This window comes from Clytia hemisphaerica, unplaced genomic scaffold (assembly GCF_902728285.1).
Source record: "Clytia hemisphaerica strain Z4C2 unplaced genomic scaffold, Clytia hemisphaerica genome assembly, whole genome shotgun sequence".
NCBI classification, from domain to species: Eukaryota; Metazoa; Cnidaria; class Hydrozoa; order Leptothecata; family Clytiidae; genus Clytia; species Clytia hemisphaerica.
In genome coordinates, this window is record NW_027104594.1 from 2,384,190 (window position 1) to 2,403,006 (window position 18,817).

Consider the following 18,817-nt stretch of genomic DNA (forward strand, 5'->3'; position numbering starts at 1 on the left):
ACTTTCTTGGGCTCCACCCAATGAAGCGCACTTATTTCCTATCCAAAACGTGTGACCCGCGTGGTTTTCAAATGTATCGCCAGATTTAAAAAATATGTTGCACGAAAGGGCTAGATTCTATCCGTCTTTCTAAATGCACCGCAAATCTTAAGGCTTTACTTTTCCTTGCTTGAGAAAGGTCGAAGATTCCACTTCGACCTTGAAGGGCTAGCCCTATTCAGGGCTTTAAACTTAATGATCATACACACTTTAAGTCATTGACATTAAACACACCTTGATAGAGAAATCGTTATTTTCTTCAGCATTTCCACTTTCTTTGATTTCTTTATCATTGCTGATAGAAATGGCTTGAATGAACAGTAGATACATCGAATTGCCTTTACCACCACCGCGAAACTTATCTAAAAAACGATCAATTTTACAATTAAAAAATCTTGAGTACCCCTGATAAGTCCTATTCTATCCTTTAAATTGTAAGGGTGCGCAGGGAAAATTCATAGATCTTATTATAATTCCCTTCTTTAAATATTTCAGAAACTCTCTACTTTTGAGCGAACGACGCGTGGTTGCGTCACGCGAAGGTCATTGCCTACGCTGAGACTACCTTAAAAGAAGACATTTTGGCGTGAATTTAATTCGGTGGATGAAGGACATTTTTGTCCAAAAAACGCCATTAAAAAAGGAGATACCTGGAAATAGCCTGAAATAGCACACATTTGGGGGAATAAATAGAGCAATTTAACTTTGGCGGGAACTTAATTTGGCGGATTTTGACCGGAATTTCTTCTCTTAAGGTATACAAAATCTTCCTTTTTAGGGGAAATTTGTTCATTTCGAACACAATAAAGCGGAAATAAAGTGCTTAAAACAAAATATATGGATACTCACTTTCCTCATTCTTGGAGACTTTGACAATACCAGTGATAGTTACCATGTCTCCAGGTGTGCAATTGTCCACTGTAAAATAAGTTGGGGAAAAAGGAATGAAAAGTCTCATTCATAGACCTCTATAAAACCACAAAGGCGTAGATTCCAAAAGCAACTTGCTAAATTGCATAAGGTTTTTCCGACGTAAATAACAAAATCGTTTTCATTCGACTAAAACATATTTTGGCATACACCCCTGTCTCACATCCTCGCTGGAATTTTTTCCTCATTGGGGATGAAAATTTCTGTTGAAATCCCAATGGGGATAGAAATTTTATTGTTCCAAGGTTAACAAAACTAGTTGGGATGGTATTGGCGTGCAATTTTTAAAAATGAATGGGGATAAAATTAAAGTCAATTTCCCAGTTGGGCTTAAAATTCCAGGGTATTTTCCCACCTGGGACGAAATTTTTTGCCCACTTGGGGCTGGGGTCCTAGTGGGTCTGTACACAGGGATGTTGGCATATACAAACGGTTTACTAATAAAGATCAGATCTTCTTTTTTTTTTTTTTTATATGATTTGAGAAGCTACATTACACTTACGAACATATACTACTTACAAAAACAAACACAGAAAAAATAAATAGCTCATCCCCCCGCAAGGCACTAAGTGATATCGCCAAGGGTACTAAGCTATTGAATAAAATAAAAAACTTAAAGGGAAAACCATCACTAAAAGGATAAACACAAATATTAAAAAATATTATAGAGCTGTGTAAGAAGATCATTAAACTAAAATAAATAAGGCACCACTAAACCTTTCAGAGTCGAGAATAAATTCAATGACAAGATTGATTATTATGTTATTTATGTTGAAAGGTAATTCTGGATCACCGTACAACAAAAGGTTGAAGAGCTTAGGAGGGCTTAGTGGATAAATATATATGTCTTGGTTCAGAAGTTTGTTGAACAAAAGATGTCTTGCCTGAGAGTAAATAGAGCAGTGCAAAAGAAAGTGTTGAGAGTTTTCGATGGAATTTGTTCTACACGCACAAAATGGATCTAAGGTGTCACGAAAACCGTGTCTAAATTTATGTTCATTGAGGTGACTAAATCCTACTCGAAGACGATTGAGAAGGATCACACCCTGGTTGTCACGAGCTCCAAAAACAGGAGAAGGTTCGGGCCTTAGAAACTCGAGGATTGCTTTTTTAAAGGTAGATACTGAAGGGATATCTCTTATACGACCAGCCAGAATATTCCACTGTGTTATGCAGTATGGATAAAAAGAATTCCGGAAACGCTCAGTTCGAATATTAAGTTGATAAATAGGATTTCTTGTTCTTAGATTACCCGGTGCCGCAAGTCTTGCTGGTAAGTAGTTACGTAAATAAGAGGGGGCTAAATTGTCTAAAATTTTGTAGAAGAAGATCATTCTCCTACTAAATCGACGATCAGCAAGACTCTCGAGACCAAGTTCAGAATAAAGTTTTTCTTGAGACGTTCCACGAAAGCAGCCTGTTATAGCAAGGCAGGCATTATATTGGATGGATTCAAGCTTACGAACAAAAGTCGAATTTCCAGGATGGTCGTATATAATATCCCCATAGTCTAAATGTGGTCTAATGTAAGATTTGTATAAAGTAAGCAGAGATTTTCTTGGTACATGTTTGCGAAGTCTGTTAATGAGGCCAATACCTTTGTTGGCCTTTTTTATTTTTTCGTCTAAATGGTGACTGAATGAGAGTTTGGAATCCAAGATAAGACCTAGATGCTTCTGACATTCACTAGTTCTTATGTCAGTATTATTGAAAGATAAAACAGGAGCATTAGCTGGTAAGAGCCTTTTGGAAAAGTAAACTTCCACAGCTTGTTTTGTGGGATCAGGATTAAAAGACATCTTCCATTGACGAGCCCACTCATTTATTCTTGCAAGATCTCTGTTTGATTCCTCACTGCTCAAAAGTTGGTCAATCACTAATGAAAATAAAGACGTGTCATCAGCGAAGATTTTAGCCTTGGTCTCGAGATTGTTGGGAAGGTCGTTGATGTAGATTAGAAAAAACAAAGGACCAAGAATTGAGCCTTGAGGAACTCCTACCTTGATTTGTTTCCACTCAGAGGTTTTCCCATTCAAAACAACCCTCTGATACCTACCTGATAGAAAATTTCTCAAAAGGGAAAGTAAGGGACCAGTTACCCCATGGGATTGTAATTTGTAAATTAGACCCTCATGCCAGACTCGATCAAATGCCTTTGAGATATCAAGAAACACTCCCCTCGTGTCCGAAGGTGGATCAGTGTCAAACCCTGTAAAGATGTCATGCGTTATGGACAACAACTGAGATACACAAGAATCACCCTCCCGAAAACCTGACTGGCACGAAGTAAAAAGATTGTTGCTTGCAAAATACTTTTGAAGTACATCATAAATGCAATTCTCAAATAATTTGCTAAACACTGGAAGAAGAGACACTGGTCTGTAGTTTTTAGCAATGCTTTTGTCCCCCTTTTTATAAACTATTTAACCTGAAAATTAAGTTTTACAAAGGTTATCTGGTGGTGGCAACGGGCATGGAGTGAAGGCAAAACCCCTGAGTCAAGAACGAGAGCCTGAGAAGATGTAAAAATAAGATCTATGCAAGTAGGTGAACAGTCGGGCGAAGGTGAGTCGGCTCGTCAATAAGTTGATGTAAACCATGCTGTAAGGCAATATCACTAATGTCCTCACCTTGGGAATTTGTTGCATCTCCAGCCCACCATTCCGAATTCCTCCCATTGAAATCACCAAGTAGAATCGTGCCAGCAGAAGAAATGTTACTTATATTTATAATTGTCTCCTCCCATTTATGCTTAAAGTCTGCGAATTCATCCGCATCTTGACTTGGGGAACGATAGAGAAGACAAAGAAAAAGTTTTTTATTACCAGAATTAACTTCGCAAACAAGACACTCATCAAGAGAGGACAGATCAGGTCTTTCCTCAACAGAGATACCAACTCTGCGATATAGGCACACTCCACCCATTTTAGAATTCGAAGGGTGGTCGGATCTAAGGAGTTCATAGTTATCAATCTTTAGCCTTAGATCGTCCGTCTCGATAGAAGAATCGAGGAAGGATTCACCAACACAAAAAATATCAAACTTATGAACATTTAAAAAAGCTGTGATTTGAGCAATCTTCGCAAAGTTATCAACCCAAACGCTATTTAGATTCCAATGACAAACAGACAAGGTGTTTTCCCTATCCACCGGCCCCGGATTCGACTCAATGTCACCCCCTATGAGAAGAAGGCTGAGTTTGAAAAATATATAAAAATACTGCACCCAAAATAGGTAGAAACTAAAGGGTATAAAATTTGGGATAGCTTGGAAATTTAAATCAAAACGCAAACTCAAACCCAAGCACGACGAAAAAAACTTCGTTGAATTAAATAAACCAATGCACGCTCTATACTGCTGCAAGCTCACTCCCATAACAAGATTCTCATGTCAACAAACCTCCTACCAGACATTAAATTCCAAAAATAGCTCATAAAGAAACACATATATAATTGTATAAACACAAAAAATGATTCCATAACTATATAATTATGAAAAAGAAATACGGCGAAAAAGTGCAAGCAAATGAATGTAATTACCTCAAAGGAGAGAAAAAAAAAGGCATTTTTAATGTGTTAAAGTGGCAAGAAATAAAGTTTTTTGAGTTTTTTGTTAAAGAGATGTTCAAATCATAACACAAGATCACGTTTTTCTCACTGAGAAAGGATTCTTTTGAAAGAAGAAATGTTTTCAAAAAATTTAAATTCTCCAGATTTCAACTTTGCAACCAGATTGCAGTTTATGTCGGCAAAAACGAAATTAACATTGGAGTTCTCGGTGATACACTGTGAAGCTTCATCCAACAGATCGAGACGTTTTTTCGTCAGATCTAGATATATTTTAACATTATTTTTCGCAGATTTTCTTGCTTTGTATGCAGAGGTTCTCTTCCCAAATGAAAAGAATTTGACAATCATAGTGTTTCGTTCTTTGCCCACCCTGTGGGCACGATCAATATCATGAGATGTAATGTTTAAATTCATATCATTAAAAACAGAAATGACTTTTTCAACACAGTCTTTACTTGACTCGTTATTACTTTTCAGTAAACCATTTAATCCTCAGACACGACCTTCTCGAATACTGTTCCTGATGATCACCCTGCTTGGTCAAAAAGTCAACCGAGCTGTTGAGGACAGCATTTTTATTCTGAAGCTCCAAAATAATGTTTGACATATCTGACACTTTGCTTTCCAGATCTTCTATTCAATTATAATGACATATGTAGATTTTTTCAAACCAAAAGTTAAAATAAGTTCCTATCACAGCAAAAATGTCAGGGTCTGAACGTTTTCAGAGAGCTTTTGAGCGAGAGAATCTTTCACGGGAAAGTCTAATCGATGCAAAATAAAAGCCTGAAAGTGAAAAGGCCGTAGAAACTACAAAATACACAAAGTAATATCTATACCAAGTCCATGAGTCAGTTCGCATTCGATGTTTCTTGGAATCCTCCCAGCTTCTCGTTGATCATCTAACATGATTTCTTGTAACCTAATAAATTGAAGTGTAAAAAAGGTCTTTCAAACTGTAGGTGGGTAAATCCAAACTAAAAGCCTTATATAAACTTAAAGATTACATAATGATGATTCGCAGGTTTTATCAATTTAAACGAGAGTATCATAAATTAAAAACCATCTACCATTTTACTTACATGACTACAGAATCAGTTGAAAATATGGAGTAACTTGAAATTTGAGGCTTTGGTTGTTCTCAATTTGTTCTTAGGTTTTGGGTCAAAGTTCAGTCTTGTCAAAAAAAAGTTCTCGTAAAAGAAAAGCCTTTACACTCTCTTCAGTTTTATATAAGTTCCTTGATGAGAGAAGGACCGTTAAGTTAATTTACGAAATTCTACAGACTTGATAAGCTGCCAGTTGACAGTTTCGGTTTTCGGAGAACTTCGAAGTGGTGTAAATGAGCGTGCTCGACAATCGTCACCTAAGCACTGGAGAAAGCATGAGAAAGTGATACAATATTGTTTAAACAGGGACACCTCTTGCTGTGGTGTTTACACGTTATAATACATTTTTCGTATCAGCATTCGAGCATAAAAACAAACGATTTGAATTTTGAGGTACTAAAACTATTCAACCGGCTCCGTGAGACAATTTTCTTGATGTGGTCCAAGTCTGAGGTTTTTGCCTTAAAATTCAAAGACGTTAAAAGATTTGTAGAAACGGCTATCCTGACATGATAATTATAAAATGTATTTTCAATTTACACTTGAAAAACACAAAAGAAAATCCCTTACACTTGTGGGTGTTTCATATTTGCCCTCTGTGATGCTCAAAACCTGAAAGTTGAAGAGCTACTAACCGTTATTCTGAAATTCAACTCACCCTAGCAACAAAGCCACAACAAGCCATAGAAGTATCCCGCTAGGGGCTTACTCAACAAAAAAGGGCTTGGGCTTTTTGAAGCTCTCAAAATATATGACAAAGTCATAAAATCATTAATTTTACAATATCTATTACACAGGGTTGCCTTTCTTTGGCAACTCTTTAGGATGTAAAATACTGAGTGTAAAACCTCTTTTAAGTAGTTTGAGCTGTGTCTTATGTTAGAACTCAGATAACTATCGTAGCAAATGATACTTAACCTGTTGGATTCCACAACTGTTACACTGGAAAGCCATTTTCGTGAGAATAGGTTTGATGTTTCCAACCCTCACTACCGTGCCTTTGATTGAAACAAGTTTCCCTAAAAAAATACGAGTCGAAATAACATGTATGTGCAGTGGAGTCTCCATAACTCGAACACGCACTGGAAAAGTTCGAGTTATAAAGACCTTTTTTAAGAGTTTGTTGGCTGAATGAACCAGAAAACGTGATCCAGTTATAGAGGTCTTGAAGACTCTTATGTGTGGCATGTTCATTTATTTACACCACTTACAGCGTCCAACGACCAACGTACATCCTAGAAGGAATTGGTCCCTTTGAGGTATAGAACTGTTCACCACTAGGATGATAAATGACAATATTGGTTGATATCTGACGCTGCAAACCACCAAAAGATTTATGCATATTCCTTCGTTAAAAAGTTTTAGGATTCGTTAAAGGCTTGTAATTGTGCATTGCACTATAGTTGTTATCTAATTAAATGACAATATTTTGCCTAACCTACCGTAAACAAAAAAGTATGCTGAGCGATAAAATGTTTACCGAAGTAGCTAGACTTTAGGCTTTTGAGCGGTGTGATGGGTTCATAGTTCAACAATCGGACATTGAGGTAAGGAACATCAAAGAACACTGTGATACTCTGTGGACTCTCTTCAAACTGATCGTCAAGAAAACTCTGCAAATAAAAGAACAAACATATGTGGAAAATCGAAACACTTTCCCATGAAACTTTACTTAGAACAACTTAGGGGGATAAAAAAAATTCTAATGATGTTTAAATCTTAAAATAAAGTAAACGAGCGACCACTAAATGATTCTTTCTGATCGCCCGAAGTTTTTCAAAAGGGGAAAGGGTCATTCCACTTCATATCCATACAGTAGGGTGGACGAACATTTCCAGGCGGTAATCGGAGAAAAATTTCGATGGGACATTAAAGAGATACTCTCACTTTTCTAGGGGCAAAAGATTGTGCTAAAATTTCCAGGGGGTAAAAGACTGTTTTTAGTTCGTCTATCCTCACTTAAGGTAAGAAAAAATTTTTTCCAAGGGTTCTTTTGCAAACTTTGCCATTTTCCAGGGGGTATCTACACATTTCTAAGAATCTTTTCTTGACTTGAAATGGTTCGTCCACCCCAATGTATGGAAATTTAATGGAATAGCCCAATAAAACAGGTCCGAAACAACTTCTTGTTAAGCCTTTCATTAATTATAGTAGAAATATTAAACTCTGTTACACCTCAACCAAAAAGGCTTCGGTAAAGTGATAAGTATGTTTTAATTCTAGTGGCAGTTTTCAACAGGATTATGTTCACATCAAATTCAAACGCGAAATTCAATAGATCGAAAAAAACAATGCACTTTTTAGTAGAGGGCATTTTGTAAAATCGCTCGACTGTTTTGTTAAAAGCACTTGTTATACATTTTTGGAAAGCTAAGGGGTAGGGGAATCGAAATTACTATGTTTCCAATTTTTTTTCGGACACTTTGGTGTGATTTTCGGACAAATATGACGGTCTCAGGCAAAAATCATAGGGTTAAAAATTAATGAAAATTTTAGCTCGAGAAAACGGAGACCTGTTGTATATTTTTGGAAAGCTCTCAAAAAATTAAGATTAGAGATATATTGCAAGTATAGGTGATTTCTGTACCTAACTCGAGATATTAACCCTTGAAAACCGTGTTTTTCAGCCAGAAACAGCTATTTTGTCCAGTTTTTGCGCTTTTTGAAGCTCAATATCTCGAGTTAGGTACTGAAATCACCTATACTTGCAATATATCTCTAATCCTAATTTTTTGAGAGCTTTTCAAAAATATATAGCAGGTCTCCGTTTTCTCGAGCTAAAATTTTCATTAATTTTTAACCCTATGATTTTTGCCTTAGACCGTCATATTTGTCCGAAAATCATACCAAAGTGTCCGAAAAAAAATTGGAAACATAGTAATTTCGATTCCCCTACCCCTTAGCTTTCCAAAAATGTATAACAAGTGCTTCTAACAAAACAGTCAAGCGATTCCAAAAAATCGAACAAAATTCCCCCTACTATTTTCAGTAGAGAAATTTCATTAATTAGGTATTGTAGAAATTTATATGTTAAAAACTAATGAGTAACTAACTGGAGGATATATCTTTTACGATCATAAAAAATATTTACAAACGGTTTCATATTTTATGTCATTTGATCGAAAAATTCCGTGAAGGTTCCTGACCCGTACAAGTGTGTTTCATAATAATATATAAATTTCCGTTAGCTTTACTTCTTAGTCTTATTAGTAAGATTGAATTATAATCAACAAATGCGAGGTTCGTGCTCTCCGATATTTTCCGAAAAATGGACATGGACAAAATGACGAGTATGTCCGAGCTAAAAATCGAAAATTTTGTCCATTTTTGACGTTTGACGTAGAGACTTTTCCCCAAAATTTTACACCCGGAAGATATGTTGTAACTTTTGATCGAATTGAATAGTGGTTTTGCGCTTCTTGAAAAGATAAACAGGAGTGGAGTATTATAAAAAATAGATCGATAAAAAAATTAAGATTGAAAATGAATGAAATAAAATCAACTTCTTTAATAACTGTGCTATAATTATCATTTTCAAAGTAGTGCTTCTTTGATCTTGAAACAATTTCATTAATGTGAAAAAAAAAAATCAAAAAAATTTATTCAATCGAAAGATATGGCCCAAAATTTATCACCGATTGACTTCAAAATCCATCAAAAAACAACAAAAAAGAGATCTTTTTCAAGTCAACCAGGGTGATTTTTTTTCGCCTTTATTACGTTTTAAGATTGAAGAGTTTCTGATATAAAAATGAAGCACTATTCTACAAGAACTTGATTTTCTTCTTCTTCATTTTTCATTTTCATTTCCCTATTTTTTTCTTTTTCTCTTTCTTGATAATATTCCACTTCGGATTATCTTTTTAACGAGCACAAAACCGGTATTTAGTTCAAGTTCTATCAAAAGTTATAGCTTTTTTTTGTCACTACTGCAAATTATATTGAGGCAGACTTTAATTTAGCATAATTTCATAAAAAAATCTTGACAAAATGTTATATTATGCCTGCACTGGTGTACCGACATGCCAGTTGAATATGTTTTTTGAACAAAGGTTTTACAGAAAATACTAATCTGCTAACGATGGGCGCTAACATCTGTCTATGTGGACCATAAAAATGGCAATCAAGAAGATATCGATTTTGTTAACAAGTTTCTGAATGACGCTAACGTAAAACTCAACCATCTACAAACATTCACAGTTATTGTTTTTTCATAACGAAAAAAAGGGGCTGGGCATCACCTGCATGGTAATCACGTAGATTATCATAACGAGTCCACCATTTACCGGTACTCTCATTATAATGTATGTCTAGTATTTTCATGTTATTCTTTGGATGGAGCACTTCTTTTTCGTGACGCCATTCTCTTGGATTGCTGACCAAAGCAGCAATGTCGATATTAAACATAAAGAACCCAGAACGACTGCCACGTCGTTTAGTGACTAAACAGTTCTTCGAGCAAACAGTCTTCTTAACACCGATTCTTTGTCGTAGAACATTATACCAACTTTCATAATTGGAACAAAATTTAATTTCGAAAACCATATGAGAGCCAATTGATATAACATCTTCCGTTGACATCATGCTGAAATCACTTCTCTTCGAAGCTTCTATCTTTGGTGGTGCAAAAAGGCTCTTTCCGTTGGCTTCAATCCTGTCATTTTGTAATCGTTGGTTTGCCTCCTGAAGGTCATTCAATCTTCCTTCAAGCATTTTCTTATCCTGCATAATCTTTTTATTTTCGGCTTTGACCTCCTGATAAAGCTTTTCAGATCTTATTTTTGCGTCTGTCGAATCTTTCAGTCCCTTTCTTAGATTTAGAACATCAATTTCCAGCTGTTTACATTTTTCGTTCGAATCGCCAGATATTCGTTCGTTTTTTCGGACATCTTTCGTTAATCTGTCGATTTCTAGTGTTGATGCTTTCAACTGATTTTCAATGTTCAGGTTCTCGCTTTGCAAAGTCTTGTATTTCTTTTCGATGAGACCCTTTTCCTGGAGCAGGTTGTTCTTTTCGAGTTCGTATCCCTTGTTTTCATTTTTTAATTTCATCAACTCATCCCTCAAAGCTTTGGTATCTTTATCAAACTTTTCATTTTCAGTTTTAACAACTCTCAGTTCTTCCTCAACCTTCAACTTTTGTTCTAAGACCACTTTCGCATCCAATCCGAACTGTTTTTCAGTTTTCAACAAAGCAACTTCAGCTTTCAGCTTCTCCATCTCAAAATCTTTCTTTACTTGTTCGTTTTCAAGTTTCATTTTGTCCACAGTAGCTTTCAAGCCTTCATTTTCTTTCTCACTTTTGAGCTGGTCCTTTTCGAATTTCAATTTCTCAAGGTCTTTCTCTCTTTTCAATTTTTCGACTTCATCCTTCAGCTTTTTCATTTCATTCTGCACATGCGCACTACCATTTTCTTCCAATTGTGGTTCAGCAGCAACAGCTTGATGATTATCATCTTCTCGCACGCCGTGAGCATTGTGTTCATCAACCCTCCGTTCGCCATGAGCGTTGTGTTCTCGCATGTCGTCTTGTGCGTTCATGGTGACAAAATTTCGTAGCGCATTATCCATTTTGAAAGCCGTCCAATAAATTTTGTAAACTCGAACTTTGCTTAATGAGCTTTCTACCTCTACGCACAAAATAAAAAACCTCTTATAAAACGTTCAAAAGTAAACAAAAAATACTAAAGTGTCAGAGCTAAGCTTTCGATGGAAACAAATAAAAATAACCACAAGTATATGGCGTTACATTTAGCGGAGACAATAGCTTCCATTCTCTCTTTCATTGTATTTTTTTTAAGATAACGAATGACGCAACTATATTGTAAAAAACTTCTACTGAAGTAGAAACACGACACTGTTAAATGAATCATACTGTTTATTATCAAAACAAAAAGGAGCTACAAGTACAGACATACCAGTACAAGAGGGAATTTTCAAATTTACAGTTTAAACACATGCATAATCCAGCTGGCACGCAACGTTGTTTCGACGTTTTTCTAACATCCACGACGTCCTTATGACGTTAGATAAACGTTGAAACAACGTTGTGTGCAAGCTGGGAAGGACCTTTTTGCTTATCCCAGTACAGTAGGTCATTGAATTAAGATCAACTAGAGCCACACATGGCTTAAAACCTTCCACATCAACATAATGCGAAAGACAAAGTTAGTGATGCATTGCACTTGCATGACACTTGTGCAAAATAATTTACAATAATAATTATTCTCAACTTCAGTTGAGCTAGAATCTCAGAATGTTTGTGAGTTAGTTTGTTTGTCCACAAACTTTGGGACAGCGTAGAGAGCGGAATAATTGGTTTAAGGAGCTGAAATTTGGCACACGCCCTTCTTATGTTAAAACTTTGGGGTAGTTTTTTCAATTAATCTTGAAACAATTTCATTAATGTTAAAAAAAAATCAAAAAAATTTATTCAATCGAAAGATATGGCCCAAAATTTATCACCGATTGACTTAAAAAACCATCAAAAAACGACAAAAAGAGCCCTTTATCAAGTCAATTCAGGGAGTTCATTAATACGTTTTAAGATTAAAGAGTTTCTGATAAAAAAATGAGTCACTATTCTACAAGAACTTGATTTTCTTCTTCTTCATTTTCATTTTCATTTCCCTATTTTTTTCTTTTTCTTTTTCTTGATAATATTCCACTTCGGATTATCTTTTTAACGAGCACAAAACCGATATTTAATTCAAATTCTATCAAAAGTTATAGCTTTTTTGTCTCTACTACAAATTATATTGAGACTTTGATTTAGCATAATTTCATAAAAAATCGTGACAAAATGTTATATTATACCTGCACTGGTGTACCGACATGCCAGTTGAATATGATTTTTGAGCAAAAGTTTTACAGAGAATACTAATCTGCCAACGGTGGACACTAACATCTGTCTATGTGGACCATGAAAATGGAAATCAAGAAGATATCGATTTCGTTAAGAAGTTTCTGAATGACGCCAACGTAAAATTCAACCATCTACAAACATTCACAGTTATTGTTTTTTCATTACGAAACAAACGAACTCGCAATCATCTACATAGTAATCACGTAGACGCTGAGAAGTAGTCCACCATTTACCAGTACCCTCATTATAATGTATGTCTTTTATTTCCATGTTATTCTTTGGATGGAGCAATTTCGCAAACCTCACTTTTTCGTGACTCCATTCTCTTGGATTGTTGACCAAATCAGCAATGTCGATACAAAACACCAAAATACTGTCACGTTGTTTAGTGACTAAACAGTTCTTCGAGCAAACAGTCTCCTTAACACCGATTCTTTGTCGAAGAACATTATACCAACTTTCATAATTGGAACAAAATTCTGTTTCGAGAAGCATTTGAGAACCAATTGATATAACATCTTCCGTTGACATTATACTGAAATCACTTCTCTTCGAAACTTTTCGAACTTCATTCTGCACATGCGCACTACCATTTTCTTCCACTTGTAGTTCAGCAACAGCTTGATGATTATCATCTTCTCGCACACCATGTGCATTGTGTTCATCAACCCTCCGTTCGCCATGAGCGTTGTGTTCTCGCATGTTGTTTCGTACGTCTTGATCCATTTTGAAGTAAAGTTGTAATAAACTATCACGAACTGCTTATATCGAGAACTGTACACAAATCAACAACATCAGCTTACTATCACTTTGACTTTATTGATTAGTAAAGCGATCCTCAGGATACTTTAAAGATTTATTTATTATTCATTCTATTGACTGAAATGGTCAGCGGTAAAGTCAATACACTATAGATTAAACCTTTATACATTTCAGAAAATAAACAGAGGCTGAACAAAGAGGATAGAATGATAGAATGATAGAATGAATGGCATTCTTAATTAGAAAATCTTTTATCTATGAAACTTCTTTACTTAATCGATTTAATCAAGAGTACAAAATAGATCATATACACGCTTCTTTTATAAGCACTTATAAATTTTTGGCTGTTCATTTTTATATGCGAATTTCAGGCTTTAAAGTTCAAATTAAAGAGAAAGTAGGGAATGTGAACTGAAACTAATGAAAAGTTACAAGCATACAAACTAACATCATCCAGTACTGTTCAGTAACAGTTTTTTAACTATAGTATAACTGTTATGTATAACATTCATTATGTATAACATCCACCTGCAAACAGCAGCGGGTCAAAAATAGCGAAAACAAAACAAGACGAGCATATCACTAACCTCATGGATTACCATTGCCAGTGCAGGGATCATCCGTGATGGATTATTTCGAATATCCTCACAAAGTGTTGGAAGGTGTTCCTGCAGGTCTACAATATGGAGAGTACGTATTTATAGAAATAAAATGAAAAACAAATAAACAAAATCAAAAAGTGAAAATACGCACTTTTTTACATATGAATATACTTTTACAGAAGAATACACCTTTTCGACCGTAGTCGCGCGGATAGACGCGTGCCATATTTAATCATATCCCTCAACTAGATCCAACCTTTTTAAACCACTTTTTGCTCCGGCCTAGGAGCCTTAAATTCTCTCTCGTCCGACGACGACGGTCAAGACATTTTTTGTTTGTTTATCTAATCCGATGATCTATTCCGATTTAATAAAAACGGATTATCCAATTCCAATAATACTGTCATTTTATAGGCCGAAAGTATTTAAGAAAAAGATGGCTACCGAAAGTGGACTAGCTGACTGTGTAGCAAATACTGGCAAATCTCAGTGAAGAATTGATCATTTTCATCATTATTCATGATGTTTTGGACATGATTTATGAGAAGTTTGATGCATACTGGCTCTCTAACAATATGGAAAGACTTTGGAGAAATTTTGGCCATGAATTGTCAGCTGATCGAGTGCTTAAATCTTGCATATGGCTAATTTAACTTCTCTTCTAAGTTCTAGATGCACAAAACCATAAAACTCTGTAACTTGACAATGAAACTTTCAAACACACATCCATTGGAATTCAAAAGAGAATACTAAAATTACAACATTCCCTACAGTGCAAATTTGAAAACGATCTGAGTAGTTTTTGTGGTGTTATGTATATGGCTGAAAATGATCCTGTTTTGTATTTGTCATTGTTGACTGGCGACCGTTCCTTTTTGATTTTTTAAACCCGACACAGGTTTTTTACAAACATATCACTATGAGATTCAGTAAAGGATACTAAAACACAATTCCTGTGTAAATTTGAACACAATTGGAGAAATTTCACAGTGTTATGGCTGAAAATGATCGTCTTTGGACTTTGTCGTAATTTCATCGCGGCTGGCGACCGTTCCTTTTGATTTTTCAAACCCGACACAGATTTTTTACAAACATATCACTATGAGAATTCAGTAAAGGATACAAAAACACAATTCCTGTGTAAATTTGAACAAGATCGAAGAAATTTTCACAGTGTTATAACTGAAAATAATATTTTTTTGACTTTGTCATAAATTCATTGGCTGGGGCGACCGTTCCTTACCTTTGAAGATTTTTTAAACCCGACACAGATATTTTACAAACATGTCACTATGAGAATTCAGTAAAGGATACTAAAACACAATTCCTGTATAAATTTGAACAAGATCGAAATAATTTTCAGTGTTATAACTGAAAATGATATTTTTTGGACTTTGTTGTAATTTCATTGGCTGGGGCGACCGTTCCTTTTGAAGATTTTTCAAACCCGAAACAGGTTTTTTCCAAATATACCACTATTTATTACATACACACTATTGTACCATTTTATTTGGTTTATCCTACTCTCCTCCAAGTATTATCCCAACAGAAAAAATAATGGCTTAGCTAAAAGCGGTGGCCTCTAATTTAGGCTATTTTTCTCCCCAAAATTTTATCCGGACAATCAAATCAACGGCGCATCATGGCTTCCCTATTGGCAAGTTTAGAAAAAAATTAATTTATAAGAACTTAGAAATATTAACTTCTAAATGTTTATCTCCTTTAGCTCCAATTTTGAACTTTTTAGTCGCGGATGAGTGGGCGGGGGGGGGGATGGGTTGGTTCTTTAGAGGCAAGAAAGTGCATGTGTAATCACTTAGAAGAGCTAAACTTCCAGCTGGTTTATTCATACGTTAAGATTATTTCTCATACTTGCTCTGCAATAGAATTATTATTTTGCTTTCTGATCTGTTCTGATTACCTTAAGTGGATAAATTTTGGCGTGGATTTAATTTGGCGATTGGCCAAAATACATTTTTTGGCGGGGATTTAATTTGGCGATGGATCAATTTCGTAAAATTTGGCGGGTATTTAATTTGGCGAATTGGAAATTTTGTCACACTGAAATGGGTGCAAATTACTCAAAAATACACTAAAAAGTTGTGATTTGTATATGTAATCACATGATAACGAGTGCAATTCGAATTGCACGAGTAATTTTTTTGTTATTAATTTTCCGAGTCCGAAAGGACGAGGAAAATTCGAAACAAAAAAATCACCAGTGCAATTTTCGAATTGTACGAGTTATCATGTGATTACGAGCTAATCGCACAATGGCTTTCACTACTTTATCCCAGTTAGGAAAGTAAATTTATACAGTAATTACACTGAGAGTTTTATATTTTTCTCTTCTCTTAATGTCTTTCTTTTATTGTTGTTTATTGATTTTCCTTCTCACAAAATAAATTTCGAATGCAATTAAAACGTTCGATGCAAAAATAATGTAAGAAAAAACATTAAAATTAAATTAAAATTTTGTAAACATTGGCGCGGCATTGGAAATGTGATTAACGATTAATTGCTCTCTTTGAAGGCGTGCCAAATAAGAAAAAATAACCCATCGTGCAATTATTCACATAATTCTCTTTTTGTTAAATTTAGCGGCGATTTAATTTGGCGAATTGCCGAATTTGGAAATTTTGGCGAGGATTTAATTTGGCGAATTTTGGCACAATTCGCCAAATTCGCCAATTATAATCCCCGCCAAAATTTATCCACTTAAGGTAGTAGTTTGTGGGTAACGTTCTAACACAACTAACTCAACAAGCTCATCTTTCACATCTTTTAATCTCTTAAGCCGGAGCTTCCAGCGCAGCTGGTTTATTTCTTTTTTGCTGATACGAGTTTAGGGTAAAAAACAGACGAAAAAGTGCCCACGTTGCAATTTGCAGCAGCGATAAGTCGAAAATATGTATATTAATGATGAAATTTACCAAAGAAAAATCACCATCATGGAAATTAAGCCTAAAGAATGTCATCTTTTAGAGCAATTTAAACCGTAAATTGCCAATATCGCCCAGTGTGGAGCAAAACTTTCGCAAAGATTTTTTATTGTAAGTATGTATTAAATCAAAATTTTTCCAGGGGCTTTTTTTAAATTTTACCATTTTTCCAGGGGGTATAGACAGATTTCCAGAGAAAAAAATTCATCCTAAAAAGGTTCGTCCACACCCCGTATGGTTTTTTTTTGCAATGGCCCAATGTTGAATGTAGTTTGAATTTGGATCCTAACTGAAGAATACCTCAAAAAGTTAAGAATATCCATGATGAGACGAAAAACATTGAGAACCTATTTTGATTTTTGCCATATTAGTTTAAGTGACACAGGCATCATACAAGGTCGTCCGCATTTTTTCGGTCCCAGTACCACGATCCATTCGAAACCACGATCCATTCGAATTGTTTTTTACCCCAAAGAGAATTGAAATATAAATGAATGAATTAGTAAATAAATTAGTAAATGTCACCATTTACGAGAGATGGTTCTCCTTAAGCAATACTTCGAAACAACCAAAACTAATTAAAAAACTTTTTATCAACTGGCTTTCTTTTTATTTCAAGTGAGGGAATATTGTGTTAATTATAAGAACTTTCTGAATTAGGAAGTGATTTCTTAAGATTTTAATTGAGGTATGGCAAGGTATAGAAATCGTTTCACATCTCAAGCATCACAAAATACAACTTGAAATTTTGCACAAAGACAGTCTGACAGTTTATGTTTCCCTAGTATAAAAATCTTTATAATTCAATGGCAATTTTTTTTGCAAATTTGTATTCAAAAATGATGTTTCCATCTTGGTGTTTCATCGAGATCGTATGCTGTCTCAAAGTATAGCTTTAAGGAGAACATTCTCCCTTTAATGTGTTAATATATTGACCTGTATTTGTTTTCAGCGCATGTAAATCCAACAAGACTTCTTTCTGTTCCTCAACCTCTTCCTAAGAGAAATAGTACTTGAAATGATTTCATTTATTCTTTCATCAAGGAATCAATTAAATACTTTTGACTTTTAAACAACTTAGGATACGTTTTGCATTCCCCAAATCATATGTTTTGATACAAGAATCAAGAGATTACCTTATTAAACTGGTGCAAATTATTTTTGAAATATCTGTATAGTGCTGTAATTGTGTTGACGAATTCAGAATTTGGTGTATACACTGAAAGAGAAAATGCGAAATGAAGGAAAAGATTGGAATCAAATCTCGGTTATCCTCAATCTTCCAGCTTTGAATTTGGATGTAGGACGGTGCACCTCCAAAACCAGTTAATAAAACTTTTAAGCACCCCTTTTTTAAGATTACCCGCCCTCTAACATATATTTAATACCTTCATCTACAAGATAGGTGGACCATTTTTTGAACGGGCAATTGATATGATCACGTTGAACTATTGGTGCCCTTTGTGTGTTCACAGTACCTAAGAAATGAGTGGAAAAATAAAAACAAAGCTTTCAATAATAAACACTTCATTAGTGCAAACCTAAGGGAAAAAAATTTGGCAAAATGCTGGGTAAATTAGTTCTCACAAAAATCAAAGAAATCCTGTTAGTAGCCAAAATAAGCCATAATAATCATCTTAAATGAAAATATTTCTGGATTTTCTGTTTTCGTCAAATTTAGTACCCTTAAGGATTTCTTGGTGAAATTAGTTACCCGAAGAAAATTTGAAATAAAATTCATAGGAAGAAATTTTTACTTATTCTGTTTTGCTGATTATAAGCTCCTCGCCCACGAAATCTTCCTCTCCACCCTCTTCGACCGCCATGACCGCCCCGTTGTGACTGATTTCTACCAGTGTTCGATGTTGGTTGACTCATATTTTTTCAATAAATTTTTTACTTGTTTTTTCAAGCTAAAAAATAGTAAAATAAATATAATTGAAGCAGTTTTACATGGAGAAAACACATTTGTTTACACGAGCGAATTTTGTCAACAATA

General features: G+C 34.9%; 1 protein-coding gene across 1 annotated transcript in view; it reads right to left on the reverse strand.

Annotated features, from left to right (window-relative positions):
- LOC136823984 (DNA helicase MCM8-like) overlaps positions 1-18,733 on the reverse strand; it is a 35,235-nt gene extending 16,502 nt beyond the window's left edge. Inside the window, exons 1-12 of the mRNA XM_067080141.1 lie at positions 18,576-18,733; positions 18,207-18,296; positions 17,955-18,037; positions 17,755-17,815; positions 13,862-13,950; positions 7,128-7,260; positions 6,566-6,666; positions 6,218-6,259; positions 5,826-5,911; positions 5,378-5,460; positions 889-957; positions 274-401 (exon numbers count right to left, since the gene is read on the reverse strand). Coding sequence (XP_066936242.1) covers positions 274-401; positions 889-957; positions 5,378-5,460; positions 5,826-5,911; positions 6,218-6,259; positions 6,566-6,666; positions 7,128-7,260; positions 13,862-13,950; positions 17,755-17,815; positions 17,955-18,037; positions 18,207-18,296; positions 18,576-18,696 — 1,086 coding nt within the window. The 5' untranslated portion in view covers positions 18,697-18,733. The remainder of the gene's footprint in view (positions 1-273; positions 402-888; positions 958-5,377; positions 5,461-5,825; positions 5,912-6,217; positions 6,260-6,565; positions 6,667-7,127; positions 7,261-13,861; positions 13,951-17,754; positions 17,816-17,954; positions 18,038-18,206; positions 18,297-18,575) is intronic.
- Positions 18,734-18,817: the final 84 nt, after the last annotated feature.